The 24,215-nt window shown below is 38.4% G+C and overlaps 1 protein-coding gene across 1 annotated transcript in view; it reads left to right on the top strand.

Moving 5' to 3' along the window:
• ldlrap1a (low density lipoprotein receptor adaptor protein 1a) overlaps window positions 1–9,770 on the top strand; it is a 31,887-nt gene extending 22,117 nt beyond the window's left edge. Inside the window, exons 7-9 of the mRNA XM_036566205.1 lie at window positions 813–934; window positions 2,830–2,864; window positions 9,041–9,770. Coding sequence (XP_036422098.1) covers window positions 813–934; window positions 2,830–2,864; window positions 9,041–9,170 — 287 coding nt within the window. The 3' untranslated portion in view covers window positions 9,171–9,770. The remainder of the gene's footprint in view (window positions 1–812; window positions 935–2,829; window positions 2,865–9,040) is intronic.
• The last annotated feature ends 14,445 nt before the right edge of the window (window positions 9,771–24,215 follow it).

Raw genomic sequence — 24,215 nt, forward strand, 5'->3', positions numbered from 1 at the left:
AATAGGAGTTTCTATAACGTTTTTATATACCCAACAGTCAGTAGGACCTGCACTTCTGCTCTAACAGCTACTAAAATCAAAGACACATTAGAGCAGTTAAAAAATGCATAATGCCACTGGCTGCCACACAACCCCAAACATAATAGATCCACCCCCAGCTAACAGTTGGCAAGGTGTTCTTTTCATCAGATGCTGTTTTTTTTTTTCCTCCAAACATACCTTTGGTGATTGTAACCAAACAGTTTATTTTTTTTCTTATCACTCCACAGCATTTTGTTCCCAGATGCCTTTGGTTTTTCTAAATGTTGTTTGGCATAGTTCAGACTTTTATGATGAGATCACAATTAAGGTTACAGTCAAGTGGTTTTGATTTGAAACAATCTGTGAGCAGTCCTATCAGAGAATGTTGTTGGTCTTCCAGATCTTGACTTGACTTGGTTTAATGCATAATGAGTCAAAGAAGCTCTGAGATCTTACAAAAAAACAGTAAATCTAAACATCTGCCCAATGCTGATAATCCAATAACATATTTTTAACACTAATGTGCCGTTAATATGAATTTGATATTGTTGTATGACTAAATAATTTGACAGTTGTTTAATTCTGGTGAACTACGTGATGACAGTCGCTGACTAACTTAAAGTTTAATTAGCACTTCTTACGCTCCAGTATTTTATGCACCCGGACAGTCAATAGAACATGCACTTCTGCTCTAAAAGCTATTAAAATCACATTGGAACAGTTAGACAGTCCATTTGTGTGCAGAAATAATGGAATGTCCCTTTTAAATGTGTTTGTCTTGTTGGCTCCAGACGCAGCAACAGGAAACCTGTTGGATATCGATGACGGCCCCATGGTGCTTGTGGAAAATATTGACAACCAGGAAAGCCATGTGGGCAACCACAATGAGCCTGAAAACAACAACACCATCTGGGTAAGATCCAAGCTCAGGCATTGTTTGGCCAGTTTGCTTCAAGGAAGTGTGACACAATTTACCCCTGTGACTCAGAACTACAGTAATACTGCAGATGTTTCTATAGAATTCTTATAGGAATCTTAAAGTCAGGCAGTTATTATAGTTTATGCTCATAAAAAGTAAAAAGCGTGCTAGAATAGATTCTTTAGACCGATGCTATAAAGGAATCACTTTTGGTTCCCCAAAAACCTTTAGAGAACCATTTTTGTGTGGATGTGAACAGTCTTTTTAAAGTTTAAAGGGCCCATATGCTCCATCTATCCTTTTTATTCTTCTCTCTGAGATCTACTCATAAACTTTGTGTTTTTTTTTGTACCAAAAACAATAACAATTCATTTTTATGTGATCACTTTCTAACGTCTCTTTTATCCCTTACATTAAAACAGGCTGCTTTTGTTGCTGTTCCTTTAACAGTGTTATATGTAAATGATCTCTGTTGTGATTGGCTGCCCTGTATCATCTCATTCAAAAAGCAGTCCAGGCTCAAACACTACTAATACTTTCAGCCTCAGTGGGTGGAGCTAAACTGCTGTAGCATGGATGGATGGATACATGTAAATGCATTGACATCACAAAAATATTTAATTCAAAAGGGGCTCTTTTATTTGAAAAAATAAAAAAGGAAGAGGAGAATTTCAGCTTTTCATGATATGGGCCCTTAAAAAAACTCCCACATAATGTAAAAGTTCTATGCCAGTTAAAGGTTTTTACCAGAACCGTATGTCCATGAGCTACTAAAGGTACTAACACAGCTATAATAAAACGGATAGTTCCAGTCCTAAAATCTGATTGGCTGAGCAGCGCTTGAAGCTGTTGTAAAATCCACACCTATGACCGCCTCATGACAACTGAATTGTGTGTTACTGCGTTATGGCACATTAGGAAAACACCATTGTGCTGTTAATGGAATAATCTTTGACTCTCATGCTGCTCACATGGAGCACCGAGTATATTGATGAAGTAAGAACCGTTTTTTTTTGTTTAAACTGAGGGGCTGGCAGCTTATGTTCTTAACTAGAACTAGGCTGGTGAGATAGCTAACAGGCTAAGAGAGCAAACAGCCTAAAGAACTCCATCATTAATTTCACAAGCTTGAATTAAAGTACTTACGGTATGAATAACTGTAAAACGGCAATATAGAAGTCTAAAAAATGTCACTTGAATGGATTACACACTCCCAAACGGCGCCATACTCCATAAATAGTGCACTAGCTATGAAAGTTTTGAAATTCTAGCTTCTGCAGCAAAATAGTGCATCATTTATCGAGTGTGGATGTGTCTGAGTCCTAAATGACTCTGTCATAGCTATATTTTGCACCGTTGGGCTGCAGAATCCAGTATTTCAATTCCTGCATAGTGCACTATGTAGGGAGTAGGGAGCCATTTGAGATTCAGCCCCAGCACGAGAAGAGGGGCGGCGCTAGATTGGTGCTAAAAAAGACTTGAGGTTGTAGTTTGGTGACCAAAAAGTACTACAGAGCGAAAGTATCTGCATTAAACAGTGCTGTGTTATCATACGCATTGTGCCTAAGAACACCCGGTGATAAAATCACAGTAACGCACGGCCTCTCATGGCTTGTTGCTTTATTATAGATTACTAAATGAAAACCGTATTAGATGAATATAGAAATGATAGTATTTTATAACAGTACTGTACAGCTCTATAGAAATGTAGTTTCTTATTGTATTACTACAGTTCTGTTTCATAAGGGTTACAAATTTTGACTGTCTTTACTTGGCAACAAAAGGATGACTGTATACCTCACTATGGACATGCATCACAAATGGACACTAAAGTTGTTATTCAGCAACATGTTTGTTACAATATCAATGTAATATGAATTTCTCCACAGGAGTTAGATGATGGTCTGGATGAGGCCTTTTCAAGGTAAAATCCTCTCATACTCATAACCTGCTGTCTCTCTGTATCACTATCCTCACTATCTCTCTCCATGTAAAGCTGGAAGGGCACGTCCTTGAGAAGAGTTGACTGAGAAAAGAATGAGAAGAGCTGGCTGATAAACTGGCGTGTATCTCAGTGATTTCTGACTACAGTGTCTGAGTGGCGCCTTTGAATAGAACTTGAATGGAAAGGTCACTTCAGATATTGTGTCTGAGTTTGTACTGCTTGGTCTCTCGAGGCCTTTTGGTTGATCGACTGAACTGGACTGTGATGTGTTTGTCAGTGACTGCAAACTAACAAACTTGTGAGAGTGAAGCTCTGCTTAGAGGAGCGCTGACATTTTGACGGAGAGCCTCATATTTAACTTGTATGACATGAGGTAAATATTTAGGAGTGAATTGGGTGAGAAGGCTGAAGAAAAGAGTGAGATAGACAGAAGTGGAGTAAAGTCTTCCAGACAGATTCCAAAACACAAAAAAGGCTTCCGAGTGGCACAAGCATCTAAGTCAAGGGTGGCGAACTACAGATCTGAAGGGCCAGTGTCCAGTGTTTGGTGATTTTCCTGCTCCTACCTTACCAACCAGAGTACAGCCAGGTGTGTTTAAGTAGGAAAATCACCTGTGCTTCACTGTGGCCCTCCAGGACTGGAGCTCACCACCCCTGACCTGAGGGTTGGCCTTACTGTCATAAGATAGTGAGTTTGATTTACAGCGATGCCACAGCCATCCGTGGCTGGGAGTCAAATTTGGCATAAGTTATACATGAAAATTTATCTCCTTTTGGCAAAATTAGCCGTTTTGAGTGATTCACATAAATCGCGTAGATTTGATAGTTTTTTGAACAGCGAGTGAAAAGAGTTAATATGTGTAAATTAACATTATTTGCAACTTAGACAATCAGCTACCACTTTATTTTTGTCTGAAACTGATTTTGTCGACTGTCGTAATCAATGTGAGAGCTTAGCGGCTGTTTACAAATTACACAGCAAAGAGCAATCACCGGGGTCCAAGCACAACGCACCCTTTTTGGCACCAGTAGAACACAAACGATGAGCAAAGTAGTCTGTAAATATAAGAGAGGTGGGGTTTCAAAAGAAGAATGCTGAGAGATTTTGTACACATTGACCTTTTACTATGATAAGCAATAGGTCTTTAACAAATAAGTAAAATCGAGTTCCACAGCAGTTTCTAAGTCTCATAATGCAACAGAATTTTCGTGTTAAATTCATAAACATCTGAGCAGTGTTGCTGCCGGACGCTGCTACATGGGATTAGTTTCCTGTCACCTTTTTCACCTCTCCTGAGTTTTCTGTCTGATAATTGGCCTTGTGCTCCCCATCACTCAGCGTTAGGCTAGTATGTTAGCTGATAGAAGTTGTCCACATGCTAGCCCCGCCCCCCCCCACAGCTGAAGATGTGTGATGGCGGGACCTAGCTAGCTGGTGGAATTACCCTTGTCTAAATTGGAGAGAAGAAATGGGTAAAAATAATTAAAAAAATAAAAGCACCACATAAACAGACACACAAACAAACATTTACCAAAATGCATTGATTGTTGCATTTTAGAATGTTTGAGATCAAGCCACAGATCTTTTGTTTGATGAAGTAGGTCAAGGTCAAGGTTGGTTTTGATGTATGTTTTGGATCATTGTTTTCTTGTAATATCCAACCACTTTTTTATCTTCAGTTTCTTCACTGTCTGTGGGACATTAGCTTCCAGGTTTTGTTAATATTTAGCAGTAGCCACTGTTCCATCTCTCCCCAACATTTCCTGTGCCACTGGCTGCCACACAACCCCAAAGCGTAGTAGATCCATTCCCCAATGTTCAAGGTGTTCTTCTCATCAAAGGTTGTTTCTTTTTTCTCTAAACATACCTTTGGTGATTGTAGCCAAAGAGTTTCATTTTTGTTTAATTATACCACAGAACTTGATTCCAAAATCTCATCGAGATGTTGTTTTGCATAGTTCAGATATTGCCTTTCATGTTGAGATCACAGTTACGGTTACAGTTAAGGGCTTTTGCTTTGCATACCTGACCAGTCTATGAGCCGTTCTATCAGAGGAAGTTATTGGTCTTCCAGTTCTTGTCATGACTTCCACAGCTCTCCCTAAGGTCCATTTCTTAATGGCATTTCACACTTTGAAAACTGTAAGCAGGAAGTAGAAATCTTTCCATAGAATTCTCCTGCTTTGTATGAGTCAGTAGTGTTTAGTTCCAGATGCTCGGTCAGCTGCATAGATGAGCTCATAGATGTTGAGTGTAAACACAACACTTTGAGAAGTTTTCACAGAATTTATTACACTCTGGAATTGTCTGCACCTGACTTGGACTGAGGCAAGTATGCTCTAAAAACAAACAAATTAACAAAACAAAAAAACAAACTTATGCATTATTTGATTTGATATTTGATTCCAGATGTGAAACCTTTAATTGTCTAGCTAAAACCTTAATAAATGACCAACATATCGCTGCTGTCAGAACAAAATCTCGTATCTCCATTTTTGTGGTTTTTCAGTTTTTGACATAATTCGAGTACCTGTTGCCCTCTACATGGTATGTCCATTTAATGACGAATGGACCAAAAGAAACAGCCCAAAATGACTTGGGGGGGAAAAAAAGTCTGGTTCCACTGACTTACATTAAAAGTAAAGTATGTTTTTTCCTTCTCCTGTAAAGTTACCATTTTAGAGATACAATGTTTTGTTCCGACCGCAGCGAGATATAAAGTCTCTGAAAAGACATCCTGTTCCCTGAGCTGTCCATGTCAAATGCATCTGGATGCATTTATTGCATCATAAATCAATTAAACATTAGCTTATTAATCAAAATATTTGTTCTAGCCTTGGTCAGTTCTTGTTAACAGACTTTTAAAGGTAGGTTGCCAAAGCATAGCTGAATTTATAGCAGAACAAAATGATATAAAGTGACAGTAAATTACAGATTTTTCTGACTTTAGCAGACATATCTCACTTAAAAGCTTCCTTAGCAGCCCACACATGTGGGGAAAACAGTTTCATCTCTTTTAAAACTGTGCCGTACTTTTTAGGAATGTTTTCTGAACTGTCTGCCAATTTTTTTTTACTGTCTCTTCTTAATGTAATGCATGCTCAAGCTTAATATAAAAAGTGCATCATCTAATGATTGTGGTAAATAAGTTCAGCTAAAGTCTCTTTGGCAGCGCCATCTCCTGGTACTGGACCAGCTTCTGCAGACCATATTGATGGGATGAACTGGATGATTAATGTTTTTGCTTAAAAATGTTAACATTACTCCCACATTCAGTCTTTTTTATTGATTCACTTGGTTATTTGAACACATTTTTGGAATGGGAGGGATCCGTATGTTTATCCTGAAGCTCCTGACTGTTTTACTCTCTCTGTCTTTAGCTGCAGTTTGGATAGCTTTGAATACTCTGCAGGTAATAAATGGTGGTTTGAGTCTTAACCAGTCCAGTCTCAGCTCTCTCTGTACTCAGTTACATAATCCTCCTTGTGCTGTTGGTCATCAGTCTTGTGTACATTTCTCTCCTCCTTCCAGTTTTTCACCACCAAATGATTCTAGATCAGCCTCCATTTGTCATACTGCATTTGTTGAAAAGTCTCAGTCACACTGTATCAACAATGAAGACTATGCTGTAGACTTACTGCAATACAGACAAAACCATCACTGTATTCCATTTTTGTACCTCTCAGTGTGTAGTAAGGCTGCACAATAGGGAGAAAACATGTAATTGTGATTGTATTGCTATGTAATATGCCCTGCGATATATTAATAACACAGTTATAAACCATTGTTGTGACACAAAGGCAGGCCTATACTATTTTTGCCAAAATCATTTTCATTAATTCTTCAAAACATTCACAAAAACACTCACTTAAGGTAGATCTGTGATTGGTCGGGATGCTCCCAGCCCACAGTAAACAGTTATGTGATTGGCTAGAGGGCATATTTACATATTGCAGCCTTCTATATTCAGTATTGCAAAGGCCAATATTGCAGTAACTAAATACTAATGATAAATTGTGCAGCCCTGCTGAATGCCATAATCACCAGTCTGTTCAGATTTGCTGTCTTTTTTCAAGTTTTGAGTTCAACAAATATTATAACTGTTGTAAAGGAGTAGCAGTAATGTTGTCTAGTATCTACAGTACTATGCAGAAGTCAGCATCCACCCTTCGTTTATTTGATTTCCAGTCAAAACGGCCATAAAGTACAAGTTGCTCATTTTTTCAGGAGGTATTTCAGGAGAGTAGATTAGATATAAGACACTACACTCGCATGAAGAAGAAAGTCAAATGAAAATGAAACAACCGTGCAGGACCTGGTAGACCATCACAACTGCCCCCATCAGATAAACAGCACTTAAAGCTTTCGTCTTTGAGAGAGAGGAGAAATTCTGTCCATCCTTCCACTGTGAGACGACAACTCAGCTCAGATTTCTTTGAAAAACTGAAAGTGAGTCTCCTGAGAAGAATAGAAGCTGAAGAATAAAGTCAAAAGGTGGACACACTAAATACTGACATGGTTAATATTACATTTAGTTACATTTAATTATATTTAGTTTTCCATGTTATCTTTTGTTAAATATACAGTGTTATGCAAAAGTTTTAGGCACCTCAGAAAATGATATTCATATTAGCTATTTGTCTGGGCAGGAAGCATTCATTTGTTCAGAAAACACTAATATTAGAACAAATACAAATAATATTAGTACAGTAAGAAGTGATTTAGTGTTCATTTAACCTCTTCAAACCTGTCCTCAAGGAAGCTCAGTGTTATTCATAGTTATCATCCAACACCTGTGATGGCTAATCAGTGATTTATTAGGTTAAATTAAGTGAGCTGATGATGGAAATTAACAAATCAGTATGATGGATGTTCTGGGAGAAATCTGAAGCCAAACTTCTGCTCCTCAAACTAGCTCACAAGATATGAAATGAGAAATTCTGTTGATGTTTTTATGTTTAATCTAACGTTATATGGTGTTTTTACAAGCACTATTATACTTGCAGCCCAGATAGTTTTAAACAACCTGCTTAGGTGACTTTTTGCACAGTATTATGTACTGCTTTTTTTCTTGATGCTGAAAAATGAATAACTTGTACATAATGGTCATTTTGCTTGGAAATCAAAGAAAAGTGATCTCTGACTGTTGCACAGTATTGTATGTATCACTGAAGTACATTTGGACAGACACATAAAGTTGGTTTCCCAGACTAGGATTAAGACCAGTCCTGGCCTAGATTTTCCTTTCAATAGAGAATTCTCGTTCAGAATGCTGTGCAGTAGAATTACTTTAGAATTACTTCATTTCTTGCTCTTACAATCTCAAGTTTTACCAGAAATTGTTTAAATTATTTTGATGATTCCAAATTATTTGTAAACATACATCAAATTCACAAACGTGCTGCAGGAACTGTTTAGAATATAGACAATAAAACTAATACGTTTTTTTTTGTTTGTTTGTTTGTTTGGATTTATGATTGAAAATAGTCATTACTGAATATTATTCCAAGACTCCATCATTCCAAAATTAATGAAGTGTAATCGTCACCTTTAGATTGATGTTATGATGCACTAGAGCTGGGCGATATGGCCAAAAATCTTATCACGATAAAATTTTTCATATCGTTCGATATCGATACTTATCGTGATAAATGTCAAATTATTATTTCTTGCAAGTTTGAAGGCTGTTCTTTTTTTTGCTCCTGAGTGGTCAGTTGCTGTTTTAAACTATCATTTATGGTCAGAACATGACAAAACACTTGCCAAAAAGAGGAACATTTCACAAATCTGTGATGAGAGTGGGAGAAAGTTTCTGGTGAGCTGTTTTTACCAGCTGGAAATGCACGGCCGCAATTTTTTAGTAATCATCATAGTTAATAAAGAAAACAGATTATTTTTAGTTGTCTCGTGACAAGTGCTAGGCTATCGTCTATCGAGGAAAGTTATATCGCGATAATTATTATCATCGTTTTATCGCCCAGTCCTATGATGCACCAATGCATTTTACATCCCTTATTAACAGTAGTTGATAACATAGTAATGTCATTAATGATTATATTAACAATAGCAGTAATTTCCTAACAGTCCTTCATGTTTGTACCACCATCAGTGAAAAAAATGTGCTTCACATCTGTGTCTGTCTTCCTCTGTCTAGACTTGCCGAGTCCCGTACTAACCCCCAGGTCCTGGACATTAGGCTGACCCCTCTGGGCTGCAGCTCAGATCCAGAAAATGACAAGGCCAATGGTAACATGCCCAACACTGACAACCTCTTTTGCCTCTGAGAGCGGATTGTAAGGATATAACTGGACGCATCAAGAAACTGGTTAAATAGTAAAAGAAACTGGCCACAATGAAATGGACTGTCCACTCCAGCCTTCCTGACCAAGGCAAGCACTCAAAAAACCAAAGCAATATAGTGTGATCTTCAAAACTTATTTTGTGCTGTACTCAGCTTAGAGCTAACTGTATGTCCAAAAGTTTGTAGACATCTGAAATTAAGGGCATAAATAGGGGTTTGTCCTCCCTTTGCTGCAGTAACAGCCTCTACTCTTCTGGGAAGGCTTTACACTAGGTTTTAGAACATTGCTGTGAGGATTGAGGATGCTGTGAGCACTGATGTTGGATGATTAGTTCTGGATTACATACCCCACTCCAACTCATCCCAAAGGTACTGGATAGAGCTCTGTCATTCCAGACAATGCAGTTTCACTGCTCCACAGCCCAATACTGGCCTTACGCTCATGCGTGGCTGCTCCAGAGCATCCCGTTCTCTTGGTCAGTGCTTTTCTGTGGAGGTTAAGCTGTGTGTGCTCAGCTGAACCACCTTGCCCAGATGTAGTTGATAAGACCAAGTCCAAATTTTGCCTCTTTAGTTTAGTGCTGGAGCTGTAAGGCTTATGTTGCTAACAAACACTAAAAATCAAAAGTCACCCAGTTTTTTCTGTAAATACATTCCCAAAACTTTTCTCAACTTGCTCAAACCACTTCCATGTCTTTATTAAGGTTGTGCAGACTCATTCGTGTGGTTAGGAGTACTACATGATTTACTATGAGGCATAAAAATGAACAAAACTTCACAGCATGTCTCACTTTATCTGGATAGTCCACCATAGTCCCCTATAGGTTCCCTACAGATGTTCAAATTGTTAACTAACTATCTATTGAAACTCTAAACAGTGGTGGGGTTAGGTTTAGGACCTGGACCAGGGTTAGGGTCTAGGACCAGGGTGAGGGTTGGGTTTAGGTTTTGGGCTGAGGTTAAGGTTAGGGTTAGGATTAGAGCCAGGTTTAGAGTTAAAATAAATTATGGTCAGTTTAGTAGATATTTAGTTGAATGTAACTTTAAAGTAAATTAAGTATCTACAGAGCATCTAAAGTGGACCATCCAATAAGTGTTACCACTATTTTAGACAACAGGTGTTCATTTATAAAAAGAAAACAGAAATCATGAACACAGTGTGTCGTGTCAATATGCCCGCAGGACATCATACATGCAAAGGGGAGGCTACTGACCGAGGTTTTGCTCAGTTTTGCTCATCTAGTCATATTTTTAAACTACATCGAAAAGTGTCTGTGCGACATCAGTAAAGACCTGGATGCAGTTTGAGTGGGTTGAGAGACATTTTGGGGATGATTTACTGAAAAGATTTGGGTGGCTATTGACTTCTAGTGTTTGTTAGCAACATTAGCCTTGTAGCTCCAAAGAACCAAAACTGAGTTTTAGCCAATCAGCTACATCTGGGTTAAGTAGAATATTGAGCAAATTTCATTGCCTGATTGTTCCTTCGCCTGGGGAGTCTGGATACTTTTGGACATATAATGTACCACATCTGGTCTTTCTTTTCCACTCTGGTCTATGTAACGTATAGCATCTAGAATCAGTATTATTTCCATGTGTTTCAAAATAGTAATGTTTCTTCTGTAAACTTCTGTAAAGATATATTATAAAGCTATTTTGCTTTTCACCAGTATAATGGACTTAAAATGTCCATTGCAATTTCCTGCCACAATTGCAAGCATTTATACAAATGAAGAAAACAATCAGTTTTGGTAGTTATTTAGTGCAGCTGAACAAAAGTACCCCTATGAAAATGAGGTATATTGTTATGTATTCCAAAACACAAATAGAGTATATTCTAATATATTTTCAGTATATTATATTTTGTATGGGTAGGGATTTCCCCATGTTGTGAATACTGTATGGTTTATCATGATCATAATAATTTAATGACACTTGGAGTAATATTTCTATGTAAACTTTAATAAAAAATGAAAATTAAACATACTGTGTTTGGGAGGCATTTTTGGACCAGCAGGGGGCAGCATTTCCACACTCAAACCTACTGATACTTTCATAGCGTCTGTCAGGGATCCGGATACGCATATCATCTCTGTCAAGATCTGGCCTGCTTTTGCTTTTTAACCCCTCATAAGCGCCTGCTGTGTAAGTGTGTGTATATATCTACTCGCGGACGTTGCCAGATTGATATCAAACCCTCACTGTGTGACCGGTGTACACAAAGCAATGTGCTTTTTCTCATTTACTGAGCTGTGTTCTCAGCTCCTATAAAAGCTTTAAGGCTTTTCTTCCATCTCTTGCCCATATAGCGCTCAGTAGAGTGTATCTCAAGGGTGCATGTTATACAAGGCTGTAAAATTGACTGACCTGCAGACCTGTTTGTTATTCCACACGGTGGTCCGCATGTGCTATCTGTTTCCTGGCCTGCCTTTAGTTTTTAGGATCATGAATGGATAGACTACTCTTTATTTTGATAGACTGCCCAGCGGGCTGGCTTACGAGTCAGTGTCACTTACTGAGTCACTGACTGACACCCACTGTTGAAACAAGCAGCCCACTTGGTGCTATACACTGCTAAATGTCTTCCTCATGCCCTCCCAGCGCCACCATTATACAGATTAAAGGAGAAAGCTGAAACGCATTCATAGAAACATGTTATGAGTCGATGACCTAACAACGGGGGAAATAAAACAGTGTTGACTACTTTTTTTTAAGCTTCTAAGATTTTATTTGAAATGTAATGTTAGCTAGCTCAGAATTATGCTAGAGCTAGTTGCCCCATATGCTAACAGCTATTGTTTTTGTTCACATTTTACACTTGCAAAAGAAAATGTACATTTTGCTTCACTCTGCACATGATTCTGGGTAACTGTACACATTTGTGTGAGAGTATATGCGGGTAAAAATCATACAAGAGTCTCATAGATATATTACTATGCTGACAACATCCAGATCCCAGATAGCGAGCATATATTGATCCGCCGGCTTAATAAGGTCGGCACCCCACTGACTGTTTGCCGCTGCTGGTCCACACTTGGGCCACACAGATTACTGTTCTGCCTGCAAACTCTAACTAGTTTTAATCTCCTCAAACAGATTGTAAATGCACACAGACTTTTATTTTGGAAAATAAACTGAGACAAATATTACAAACAACTGAGAGAGATAAAAATGATGACTAGGCCTAATGTAAAATGATTTTATAGAAAATCCTGCTGACACTGTGCTAGATTCAATTTTTCGTACTAACCTAATTTACAAAGTATAACTAAAGAAAAGAAGGAAGGAAAAATGAAGAAATTGGGCTGTGAGGTGAAAATAAGCAATGATTAGAGGAATTTTGTCTAATACATTAAAAGATGTTTAAACACTGGTGGGGCGCCGGGAAAACGCTGAGCAAAATGCCAGTGGACCGCCAGCTTTGCCATCGCGGGGAACAGTGGTCCACTATCTTCTTTCTATCAGGGATGTTGTGTTATAATTTTGAGTCTTCATAGATCCATTCATGACAAAGCAGTACACACACCATGTCAGAATTATAAAATAAATTATCCATCAATTCCTTTAAGAACACAGACTTATCAGATACTCCTTCTTTTCCAGCGCTGGCTGACAGTTTTATAGCCTCGAACACCACCACTATGATAATAAGAGTCCCGTATAATTGTACTGTTTTAAAAAGGTAACTTGATTTACTTGAACAATTACTGAACATTCTACTACTACAGATGCAGTCAGACTGAGCAGCAGTGAAAATGTAAGCTATGTGATATTATTTTACGGTTTGTATGCTGAGTATCAAGAGCTAAGAACTTCTGCACTACAGGTTTGATACCACTTGAAAACACAAACTCCCACTCAATATGCAGAATACAGCTAAACTGAAGTAGAAAGGAGTAGAAAGAGCCTCTGTGAGCGCACCAACAATATCTGTAGCCTCAGCTTCTGAAATGACGAATAACAGTCCTGAAGTGCAAAATATCTCTAATAAATTAATTGACAGTGGATTCTGTAGCACATAGTGCAGTTTACATTCTGAAATTATTTAATATGTTTATGTAAACTGATTTTATTTATTGACATCTGTTTCAGTTTTTGCCAGTGTGTCCTGAATTTCGGTGTCAGTTTTGGTGAAAGATTTTCACTTAATTTCAATAATAATAATAGTAGTAGTAGTAGTGTAGTAGTACTTCTATTACTTATAGTGGTAGTAGTGATAAAAATAGTCATCATGTGTAGTAGTACTTGTATCAGTGATGATTGTTATGAGTAGCAGTGCTAAGAGTACAATAGATAAATTGCATAACGACAGAAAGTGGCCGATAAAATGTAGGCCTCCACCAGACATGTCAGGCAAGTAGACTAAAATCTTAACCCCTTGAATTTCACTTCTACAATCTAAGAATAGCTCTGTCAGTTTGCATTGAAGTCCCTGTAGTTACTGAATAAAAAGCCTTAGTAAGTAATAAGCCTGGGATTTTAAGGGGTTAATTTGCCATCCAGTACATAGTCTCATTTTTTCTTCTTTATATATATGGACACTTCTGTGACCGAAGCCATGCGGCTGATGGTGGTCCCACAAAACGAGCATTGCCTAGTCTTGTATCCCCTCTACAATGTTCATTTTAGCTCTTTTGAGTTGCAGTCGGAAATCTTCCTCTGTGACGCAATCAATGTTAAATAATGCAGGTTTTCTAAGTAAGTTGTCAAGATGAATTCTCACAAGTCCACGAGCCCTCTGTGTGTGTGTGTGTGTGTGTGTGTGAGAGAGAGAGAGAGAGTGCATACATGTGTTTGAACCCGGGTGTGTGTGTGTGGGTTGAACCATGTGACGCATAGTCCTCCAGAGGACTCTTGACACACACTCGCACTCGCTCTATCTACAATAAAACGTGTCTGAAAACGTGTGGGAGGCACACGGACCCAGAAAAGCGGGGACGCTCTCTTCTCTACCCCCCCCGCAGCACGCATGCGCGAGAGCACGCACTCGTATTGTAGCTTCCAGTCTGAGTTCCTCTGCCTCCAGCATCCTCATCACACTTATCATTGGAAACTTACATTCAGCCCTTTTTCTTCAAAAATTCCAGCGCAGCTCTCTGAACATTTACTGTGAGCTAATATGATTCTCATCTTACTTTCCCCTTCATTCAGCATGCAGAGGCAAACAGAAATGTTATTGCTTTCCCAATGTCCTGTTCAGTCTCTGAGGCCTTTAAGTCTATATTGTTATGCCTCCTTCAAAGCCACCAGTATTGGTAAAGCACACACGTCTTAGGCGGGGACTGAATGTAACGGAATGAGTAGTATGTGTGTGGTGAGTTTGGGTTCGTACAGGGCCAGGACAAAAAATACTGACTTTGTCCAGAAACAAACTACAGGGCCAACAGTTAGGTTTGGGTTTGACTTTGTAAAGTGAAAAAAAAAAACATATTAATCTTAGTCTTATATATAATCTTATATATAAACATATAATCTTAGTCTTAGATATATATATTATATATATATATATAATATTATTATATATATATATATTAATGTGCAAAAGTCAGAGACCACCCTATGTTTATTTCATTTCCTGTCAAACATTCATTAAGTACAGTTATTCATTTTTAAGAGATGTTTCTGAGGAGATTAGATATAAGATGATAATGAATCAAATGAATGAAAATAAGTGAAAAAACTGAGTTTCCAAAACTGGAGTTCAAACATTTAATGGATGCAGAGAAAATGGGACTGATAACAACCATGCAAGACCTGGTAGACACCAAAACTGACACAATCAGGTAAACAGCACTTAAAGCTTTTATCTTTGTGAGAGAGGAGAAAATCAAGCTCCACTCTTGCTTCAGACTTCCCTTGGGGGCAGTCATGGGCGGGCTGGACATTAGGGAACCAGTCTTGTGACCGGAAGGTCGCCGGTTCAATATGAAAGCAAGTCTCCTGAAAGCAATAGGAGCTCCAATAAATGCAAGGCAAGGCAAGTTTCTTCATATAGCACCTTTCATACACTGCTGCCATTCAAAGTGCTTTACAAATGAGAAAATACAGAGTTGTTTAAAAAAAAAGTAATTTAAAATGAGATTAAAACAATAGATTCAAAACAGAAAATCATTAAATTAAAAATCAAATAAAAAATTAAAAGTTAGATTAGGATAAAAAGGTGCCAGTACAGAGGAAAAGGGGCTAAAAACGCGAACAGTGTTTTAAACTGTGCTGATAGCTACTCAATTAGGACCTAGATTTAAACCCAGATTTAAAAGTGTCCAGTGTCGGGCTGTTCTAATGCTCTCTGTCAACTGGTTCCATTTAAGAGCAGCATAGTAGCTAAACGCTGCTTCTCTATGTCTAGTCTTCACCTTCAGCAGGATGAACTGACCAGTTCCTAATGATCTGAGAGTTCTGCTCAGCTCATATCGCTGCAACATATGAAACAAATATGCTGGTCCTACGCCAAATAAAGGCAAAGGCCTCTGTGTAATTTTCCGTTAAATGTTTTCTGCTTTTTTTTCTCACTCTGAAAAAAAAAAATAACTTAATGGCCATTTTGACTGCAAAGTGAATAAATGAAAGGGTGGTCTCTTTTATGCACAGTACTGTAGATACATATGGGACATATTTATAACAACACATCCTGACATTGTATAAAAACCAAGCGTGTGCGTGTATCTCAATATGTAAACACCTGCCAGTGTGTGGGTAATGATATTTCGTCAGACTTACCAAGAAATAACATATCAAGGTTGGAAGAATGATGGATATTACTGTGTAAACAGTTGATTGCCCGAGGATGTATGACCTGTTATGTTAAAATTGCGCTCTCCACACTCACTTTGTTCCTTGAGTAATCTTCTCATTTTCACTGCGTCATGTTGATACTCTTGTAGGCTACAGATCTGATAAGCGTGTGCCTTTTGTGTCTGTCGCAGTCGAATGGATGGCTTTGATGGTGAAGTCGGCACAGCTGAAGGCCAGACTTTATGGATGCTTCAAGGATGATGATGATTCTCACACATAAGCTCGCCTTAAGTATAGACGCTTACCGTATCAATCACAATCATACAGTGTAAAGTCTCATATGTTTGCTTTAGGAACAGCACTAAAGCCCTCACCGGTGGTGCTGGAGAGATGAATGCTTATGACGCAGGAGCAACACAAAGCCTCATATGTTTCACTAAAGCGATGTGCAGAGGGGCTGCCCAACCCACCACGTTCTTCTGTTCTTATAGCAGCTGAATTAATGTTGGTCTGTCTGTTAATTCAGTCATTTGCTTGCACACATACTCACTCAACCACTCATCAGTCGCTGAGGCCTTAGCATTTCATAGCAGCTTAGTTTTCACTCCTTCATCTTTGGACATGCTGGACTCAGGTGTGCTTTATGCACATATGGCCTGCAGTTATAATACAGGGTGATTCAAAAAGATTCATCCGATTTCAAAGCGCCATATTTTTACAACCGTAAGGTGCCTAGGAACCAATCACACACCAATTGAAAGAGAGGGTCATAGAGTTTCTGACTGTCACCGGAAGATGGCTCCCTTCAGTCTGAGAGGAGATGGAGACCCCTGAGCAGAAAGCGCTTTGCATTCACCACTTCAATAAGAGTGAATCCGTCATAACTGTGCAACGTGATCGGCAGTGAACCTCCAACAGCTCAGAGCGTTCGTCGTTGGTTCCACAACACTGGATGATCTCCGAAATCGCATTAAAAGAACTGTGAGTGCAGCGACACCCGACATGCTCAATCGAGTATGGGATGAATTTGACTACAGTGTTGATGTTGTCTGTACAGCTGGAGGAGGTTCATATTGAGCACTTGTAAAATTACATAATAAACTTTATGCTCACTCAGACCATTCACAGTTTACTGCATTGTTCTGTAATGATTTACAAGTGAAATAAATCATTTTGAAATCTGGTGAATCTTTTTGAATCAACCTGTATTTAAATATGTAATTTTTGAAAATGTGAAAATATATGCACTTATCTGCAGGGCACCAATTTTTTTTACATTTGGAAAGCATTGGACTGCACCCCAAGAGTGCACGATACAGCAAAAATATAACATCACAATCCTTTTTTATTTTCTTGATGCATGATATGTATCATGATATTTAGTATTTCTGGGGTTTGAATGGACAAAATATAGCAGCAAAACAGTAGTGCCACATTTGACATTTTTTCACAGTAGCCAGAAAACACTTTATTTGTAGCGGTCCTTTGTAGATGATTAATAAACTCTTAGCAGATTATCAGTAACACATCAACAACATGTCAGTGAAGTATCAGTAGTGAAGCATCTGAATACTTTGAAGTAAATATCTAGATGTTCTGTTGATACATTACTTACATTTAGTTGATGTATTGTTAATATGTTACTTCCATTATGCAAAACCTAACCTTACCCAACCTTACCCAACACCTAACCCTAACCCTGGCCCTAATCCTAACCCTAACCCTTACCTCAACACAAAACCTAATCCTATGCCTCTTATGTCTTTGACATGTTACTGAGAGTCTGTTGAGTGTTTGTTTCACATAAAAAACATCACTGATAGTGTCGATTTATTAAACCAGAAGCGAACTGGATTGGTCATCTTTGTGAGTGAGCAAGCAAGTTAACACGTATAAAAGTGATCTTATAATGTTTAAATACTACTTTATATCATGGCAGCTGTACGTGATCATTTGATATGAAAAAGGCTGAACTTGTTACTGTTTTATCTCAGCCCAGCCGTCTTCGTGGAGAGGTATGAATGCTTTTCACAGCAGGGGTCCCAACATTTCACACACAGAGATCCAACAGTGTCCGAGTTAATACGATAACAGAACTATGGCAAAAATGATTTATACGACTATATTGATTAAAAATATCTCAGTCCATTTTAGAATGGCCACTAGGGAGCCTGAAGAAAGGCTACAAAAGGCTATGAAAAGCTATGAGGGATGTTTTATTCTAATTTAAAGCCTACAATAGCCAGTAACTTCTGCTACACACTTCTAGAACTAAAGAATATCTCAGCTAGTTTGCATCGAAGGTCATATAGTTACTACGTAATAAGCCTTCGGCTGTAATAAGCCTAGATTTCTGCTAAAATAAGCTAGTTAATAAGAAATAGGAGTAAAAAATCAATCAATTAGTGAAAGTAAATTTATAATGAACGTCCACACAACTACTCTACCCTGGTTGGTACTGTTTACAAGCTCTCTATAAGTGGTCTAAATCTGTTTTAACAGCTTATAAGGTTTCAGTGAAAGTGTTTCAGAGGTGAGTGGTTGCATTCTGTATTCTGATATTTGTGAATATTGCCTAGCCTTTGGATTTAAACTGTCTTCTGTATATTAAAAAAAGAATCACAGCCTGGCTGAAAATATTCGGTACTTTATTATTTTTGTGGCAGTACATAAGTAGACATTTATTTTTTTATCCATATAAATTGTATAACTTTGTATAGAATAGCAGAAACATGCTAGCCCTCATGAAGCATTGTTTTATGAACAACAATTAACAGACTCGATGATTTACATTAAACATTCCTTCTGTTTGTAGTCCATGCGTCGTAATAAATATGTGGAACAAATAGTATTCATGACCATCTCGGTTACGCTTAAATGCAACTTAAGGTAAGTTCCACCTGTACGTTATTAGCATCTCTCTTAGCTGCTTTAAGGCTTGGTCTCCTAGCTTACAGTTGACCTAATGGACTATTGGGAATGCTAAAGAAGTAGCCACGACACAGATCTATGTACAAGATTTTTTTTAACATTACTATCTTAAAGCCATAATCAGGGATTTGTAAAAGCTGTTTGGTGTCACAGCAAGTTTGCAGTAGCGCCCACACGTCCCACATATTCTTTAAGATAACATCTTTAAAAAGATTCATTCTTCAGTCTTGAACAAAAATAAGAAGGTTTTTGAGACAATGAGAACAGAAATCACTGGGAACGTTTACATAACTCATGTTTTGGAGTGGGGGGGTCTTGTCAGATCCTTACATTCAGGACTGAAGCTACCACCTCTTTGTTGCTGAGAATCCCTGATTGTGATTTTAACCTTGACTTGTTAAGTTACCTTAATGTGGGCTGAAAATAGTAAACTAGGAAAAAAAAATCTAAGCTTGATGTTTTACAAGCATGAAACCATCTTCACAAACACATGTCCAGCAGTTGTGTAAGCCTTAATGTACACAGGCCCTATGGTATCTCTACGTTTAGCATTCTAGACACTGATGTCTTTGGACAACAGCTTTGAGTGTGGATGGATAAGTAGATAAGTAGGCCTGCTTATACTTTAATATACTAGTTAGATATAGAGTGATGTTTCCTTTCTTTTATGATGATCACAGTTTGCCTTTTTTTTTATTTTTCCTCCATAATATGAATGAAATGATTATTGTATTCCTATTTAGCTCTGAAGCTACAGTGCGCTACTGCATGTTAGTTACTTGACGTCAGTGACATTCTCATAAATCACTCTAAATGATAAGATATGCCTAATTAGAGAATATCTAGGGGGTGCAAACCATTTTAATTATATTCTGAGGGATTCTTTTCTTTGTTCTCTCTCTGAATAGTTGTTGAAGTGGATTTTAGTTCCACAGCTTTTGGCTTGTCAGATTTGTTTAGGTATGCATGCATGCAGCCACAGGTTAGGTAGCAACGCAAAATGGAACAGAATATGTATTTAAAAATGCACACTGTAAAATAAACACTGCAATGAGTTTGCAAGATTCGATGGTATACAAGAATAAAATATATTACATCATCACAGTTATTGCTAAAGTAGGTAAACTGAGAGGCAGTAATTGTGTTGATGTAATGTATCGTTTGTATATGTTACTGTGCAAAAGTCAGAGACCACCTTTCACATATTTAATTTTCAGTCAAAATGGCCATTAAGTATAAGTTATTCGTTCTTCAGGAGGAAGAAATTATTAAAAGATAGAGAGAAAATTGGTTCAGATAAATGGTACACTCTTAAAAAATATGGTTCCTCAAGGGTTCTTTAGTAAAGAAAATGGTTTTATATAGAACCATGAACACTAAAAGAACTGTTTGCATGATTAAAGGGTTCTTTGCACTGTGAAATGGTTCTTTAGATTGATGGAGTATGTGTTGTAGATGGTTCTATATAGAACCCTCTTTGAATGGGGTTCTCTATAGCACCAAAAAGAGTTCCACTATTGTTAGAACCCTTTTTGGGTACTACATAGAACCCTTTTTGCTAAGAGTGTACTTAAAGCTTCATCTTTGAGATATAGGATAAAATCAAGCTCCACTTCCACAGTGAGAAGGCAACCCAATGCTATGGGTCTGAGCCTCACTGAGAAAAGGAAATAAACAAAAATGAGGAACAATTGCAAATCAAACGAAGAAGCTGTTGGTGTTCTCAGAACAACTGACTGACCACCCCAAAGTCCAGACCTCAACATCACTGAATGTGTTTGGGATTATTTGGATTGTGAGTAGCAGAAAATGCAACTAACTTCTGAGACTGAACTTTGGAGATGGGTAAAATATCCCTGCAGATTTCTTTGAAAAACTGGCAAAGATAAGAACCTGTAATAAAGGCAAAGTGTGAGGCTTCTCTGTAATTTCCTGTTAAATGTTTGTTGCTGCTGAAAAATGAAACTTAATGGCACTAAATGATAACTAAATGGTCCATAATTGCCATTTTGACAATTATTGAAAATTAAATGATCTCTGACTTTTGCATAGTACTGTATTGTATCATGGCACATATTAACCAAATTAATTGGCACTGTTCATTTCAGTATAATTCATTACAGTCACAATAATACAGTAATCAGACCATAGATTATTTGATTATAGATTCTTGGACCAATAAGATTATTACTTCCATGATTACATTCAATGTAAAAGATCCAAACAGAAGCAGACAGGTGCAGTTTTCAGGTGCGTCCTCCTCTTACATCTACTGTAACTTTGAAACTGTGCTGCTTGTGAGTTAATAGCTGAAGGAGAATCCTGCTCTGATTACTGAGCCTTCTCTTTACATGAAGATTTCCATAGCAGAAGAGTGCTGAAATCAAAGAGGTGGATACGTTTCAAGGCATATAGAATAGTATAGAAGCTTAGAAGGCTGGGAGAGCGCCTTTGAAAGCCATTACCGAGTGTGGAATGTAACTCGGGAACCATGATCGCAGGCATTTAGTAATGATAGCTTGCTGCTCTGGTTGTTTTTTGGGTCAGGAGCCAGTGTGCCCAGCCTTATAATGCAGCAGGACATTGCTTAGGAACACTGTAGCTGACTTGAGGCAGCCTTTTTCTCATTGAACACCTCTCTGCCTCTTTGTATCTGTTTGGAGCGAGGAACAGTAGTGAATATGGGAGGAAAATGATCTGTCAAGAGGAAAACGTAATCCTCTTTGGCGTGAACCAACTTTCACACCCCACTTCCCTTTTGTCCTTTTATGTAAGCTGCCTAGACACAATATTGATATCAGCCATTTTTCACCCAGCAGCCCTCCTGCTCTCTCCCCTGTGGCCAAGGTTAATTAGCAGTCATTAAAGGAGAACTGTCGGGTCTCTGGCACTGACGGTGGGAGGGGTAGTTTGAAAAACGAAGGAGCAGATGAGTCGGAGACGGGCACAGAGTGAGAGGACAGTCTGTTTAGCCTGATGGAAATGAGGAGGTAATGGCCGCTAGTCTGGACAGGAGAATGTTTAATTGCACCGAGATTCCTTCAGGTACCCTTCAACGCACTTGATTAAAACCGTCATCAATCTGAGCAGTGAGGGTACTGAATACAAATCGCTGCCTCACCTACGAGCTGCATTCAAGTCCTCCCATGCACATACAGAAAGAAATTACTACTGGATTAATAAGAAATGTAGTTGACTTATACATGCCCCACCCACAAATGCATTCTTTTGTAGAAACCATTGCAAGGTTGGACAGACGTATGAGAAAAATCCCAAAACTAATATAAACATGGTGGCAAATGCATCATTTTTACTTCCAACCTACCTAGTTTTCATTAGCTGCAACAACATTGTCCAGCTTGGAAGCCTAACAGGCCTCTGAATTTGTGCATCATTTTGTAGTTAGTTTTGTAGCTACTTTTCTCTTTTGGGGAAAAATGAACAGAATTCTTGAAAATCACTTCTGTTGCTTGTTACGGTAAAGAAAAATGTTACAAAAATGTCAATCCATTTTATCCTATATATTTTTTTCCAAATATCACTGATCCTTAAAATTTGTAGGTAAGCAGAAACAGAAATGCTGCTACATGCAAACTAACACTGCTGCACACTGAACCACCTTGTGAAAATACGCCACAAACCACAAAGCTTTGTTAAATGTAGTAGCTAAGAGGCTTTGGCAATAGTAGCCTATGCTTGGAGTAGTTTGTATGGCTATAGAGTAATGCTGAAGTGCAACATCAGACTTACTTTCACGTTGTGTCTTTTCAATGCACAAGCACTATAAGACCCAAACCCATTTCTTATTCCCCCCCCCCTCCTTGTTTTCGAGTGTCTCACATGCCCCTTAGAACTGAGTTACAAGGGGTAGTGGTTGAAATCTTCCCCTACGAAATGGGACAACCCTCAAATAAAAAGTACACTGCTTCATTAACAGCTACTAGCAGTGCTCTGTAGGCAACCCTGCCAGTCTGCAGTGATAGCAGAGGAGGGTAACGTTCAGCAACCTCACTGCTGGTGTTTAGTTAAATTTAGGGCATCATATGCCTTTAAAGAGGCAGGATAAGACAATTATTTATTACCATCCACCCCTAATTCTTCAGTGATATGAAGCTAAAGTCAGCTATTCGCCAGCTTCTTGTTCAAATTTAGCTAGCTAGCTATGGAGACATGAGGATACTACTGGTGATTTTAATACTTGTTATGAAGAAAAGGACCCTAATACTTTGCAATGACATTAGATTATGATAATACAATTGTTATCGTAATGTTTTAACAGAGAAAATACTCACATTTGTGGGTTTGTTTGGTCACTTGCGCAGCCATCTTGCCGGTTTTTCTTTTTTCTTTTTTTTTCATAACACTCTGTTTGGCCTCTGAGAAACATTCGTTTGAACGGCCATGTAGCCCTAACACTTCACTCTACCCCTCTATCTCAACAAAATCAGGACACCCTACCCCTTGAATGTGCAAAACGGAGGACTAAGGGCTAAGTGGTAGGGGTAAGCGGTGAAATGGGATCAGGCCCAAGTGTTGGGAGATTTTTCTTTACTACACAATATGACAGCAGCAAACACCAACTACAAAATAATGGTCTGTATTTCAAAGTAGAAGTTAAACTCTAAACAAAGTGTGCTAAATTTCTCATTAAGTTAAATGGGACTTCTGCCAGTGTTCTGTAAAGCTTGCCACCCTAGCAACAGCTGCAAAGAAAGTATGGATTTCTGGGAAAAGCACAGATAGGTCAGTTATTGACATTTCATTGACTTGGAGTAAGATACATCACCAAAAAGGCTTATTTGATTAACAGTGTAGTCCTTATTCTTGAGCGTACACTACAACCCACTAATTCCCATGCATGTCCTACTTGTGCAGTATTATGGTGGCTAATATTCTGAGCATAAAGCATGTATGTGCGGTGCCTGTGATAGGCACAATTGATTCTTCCTCAACCCCTGACCTGCATTAAGCACATTTCTTTATTGCTGCCTGACAACTGAGGACTTGTTCAGCTCACCCTGGAGGCTGGTTCTTAAAGACAGTGGCCCCATCAGAGACTCTGCTGTAACTGACAAGTCCATCTGTGACAGTCTGCTGTCAGACTGCTCCGCCATCTCACTCACTTAAACTGTCAAAAGAGAAAAATCTGTTACACAAGAACTTGTAAACGAGTGGAGAGGGAATTTAAGAGTGAAGGTCTTAAAGGAGGCATTAAACGTTAGGGAACACCTGGAGGAAAGGCACCTGATTCTCTATTGTAGCCACACGTCACAGCAGAAGCGTAATAGCGGCACTCGTAAAACATATGCTAATGACCGTACTACGTTATGAGGACCAAAGTAACTTATACTGTACATTTATG

This window comes from Colossoma macropomum, unplaced genomic scaffold (genome assembly GCF_904425465.1).
Source record: "Colossoma macropomum unplaced genomic scaffold, Colossoma_macropomum, whole genome shotgun sequence".
NCBI classification, from domain to species: domain Eukaryota; kingdom Metazoa; phylum Chordata; class Actinopteri; order Characiformes; family Serrasalmidae; genus Colossoma; species Colossoma macropomum.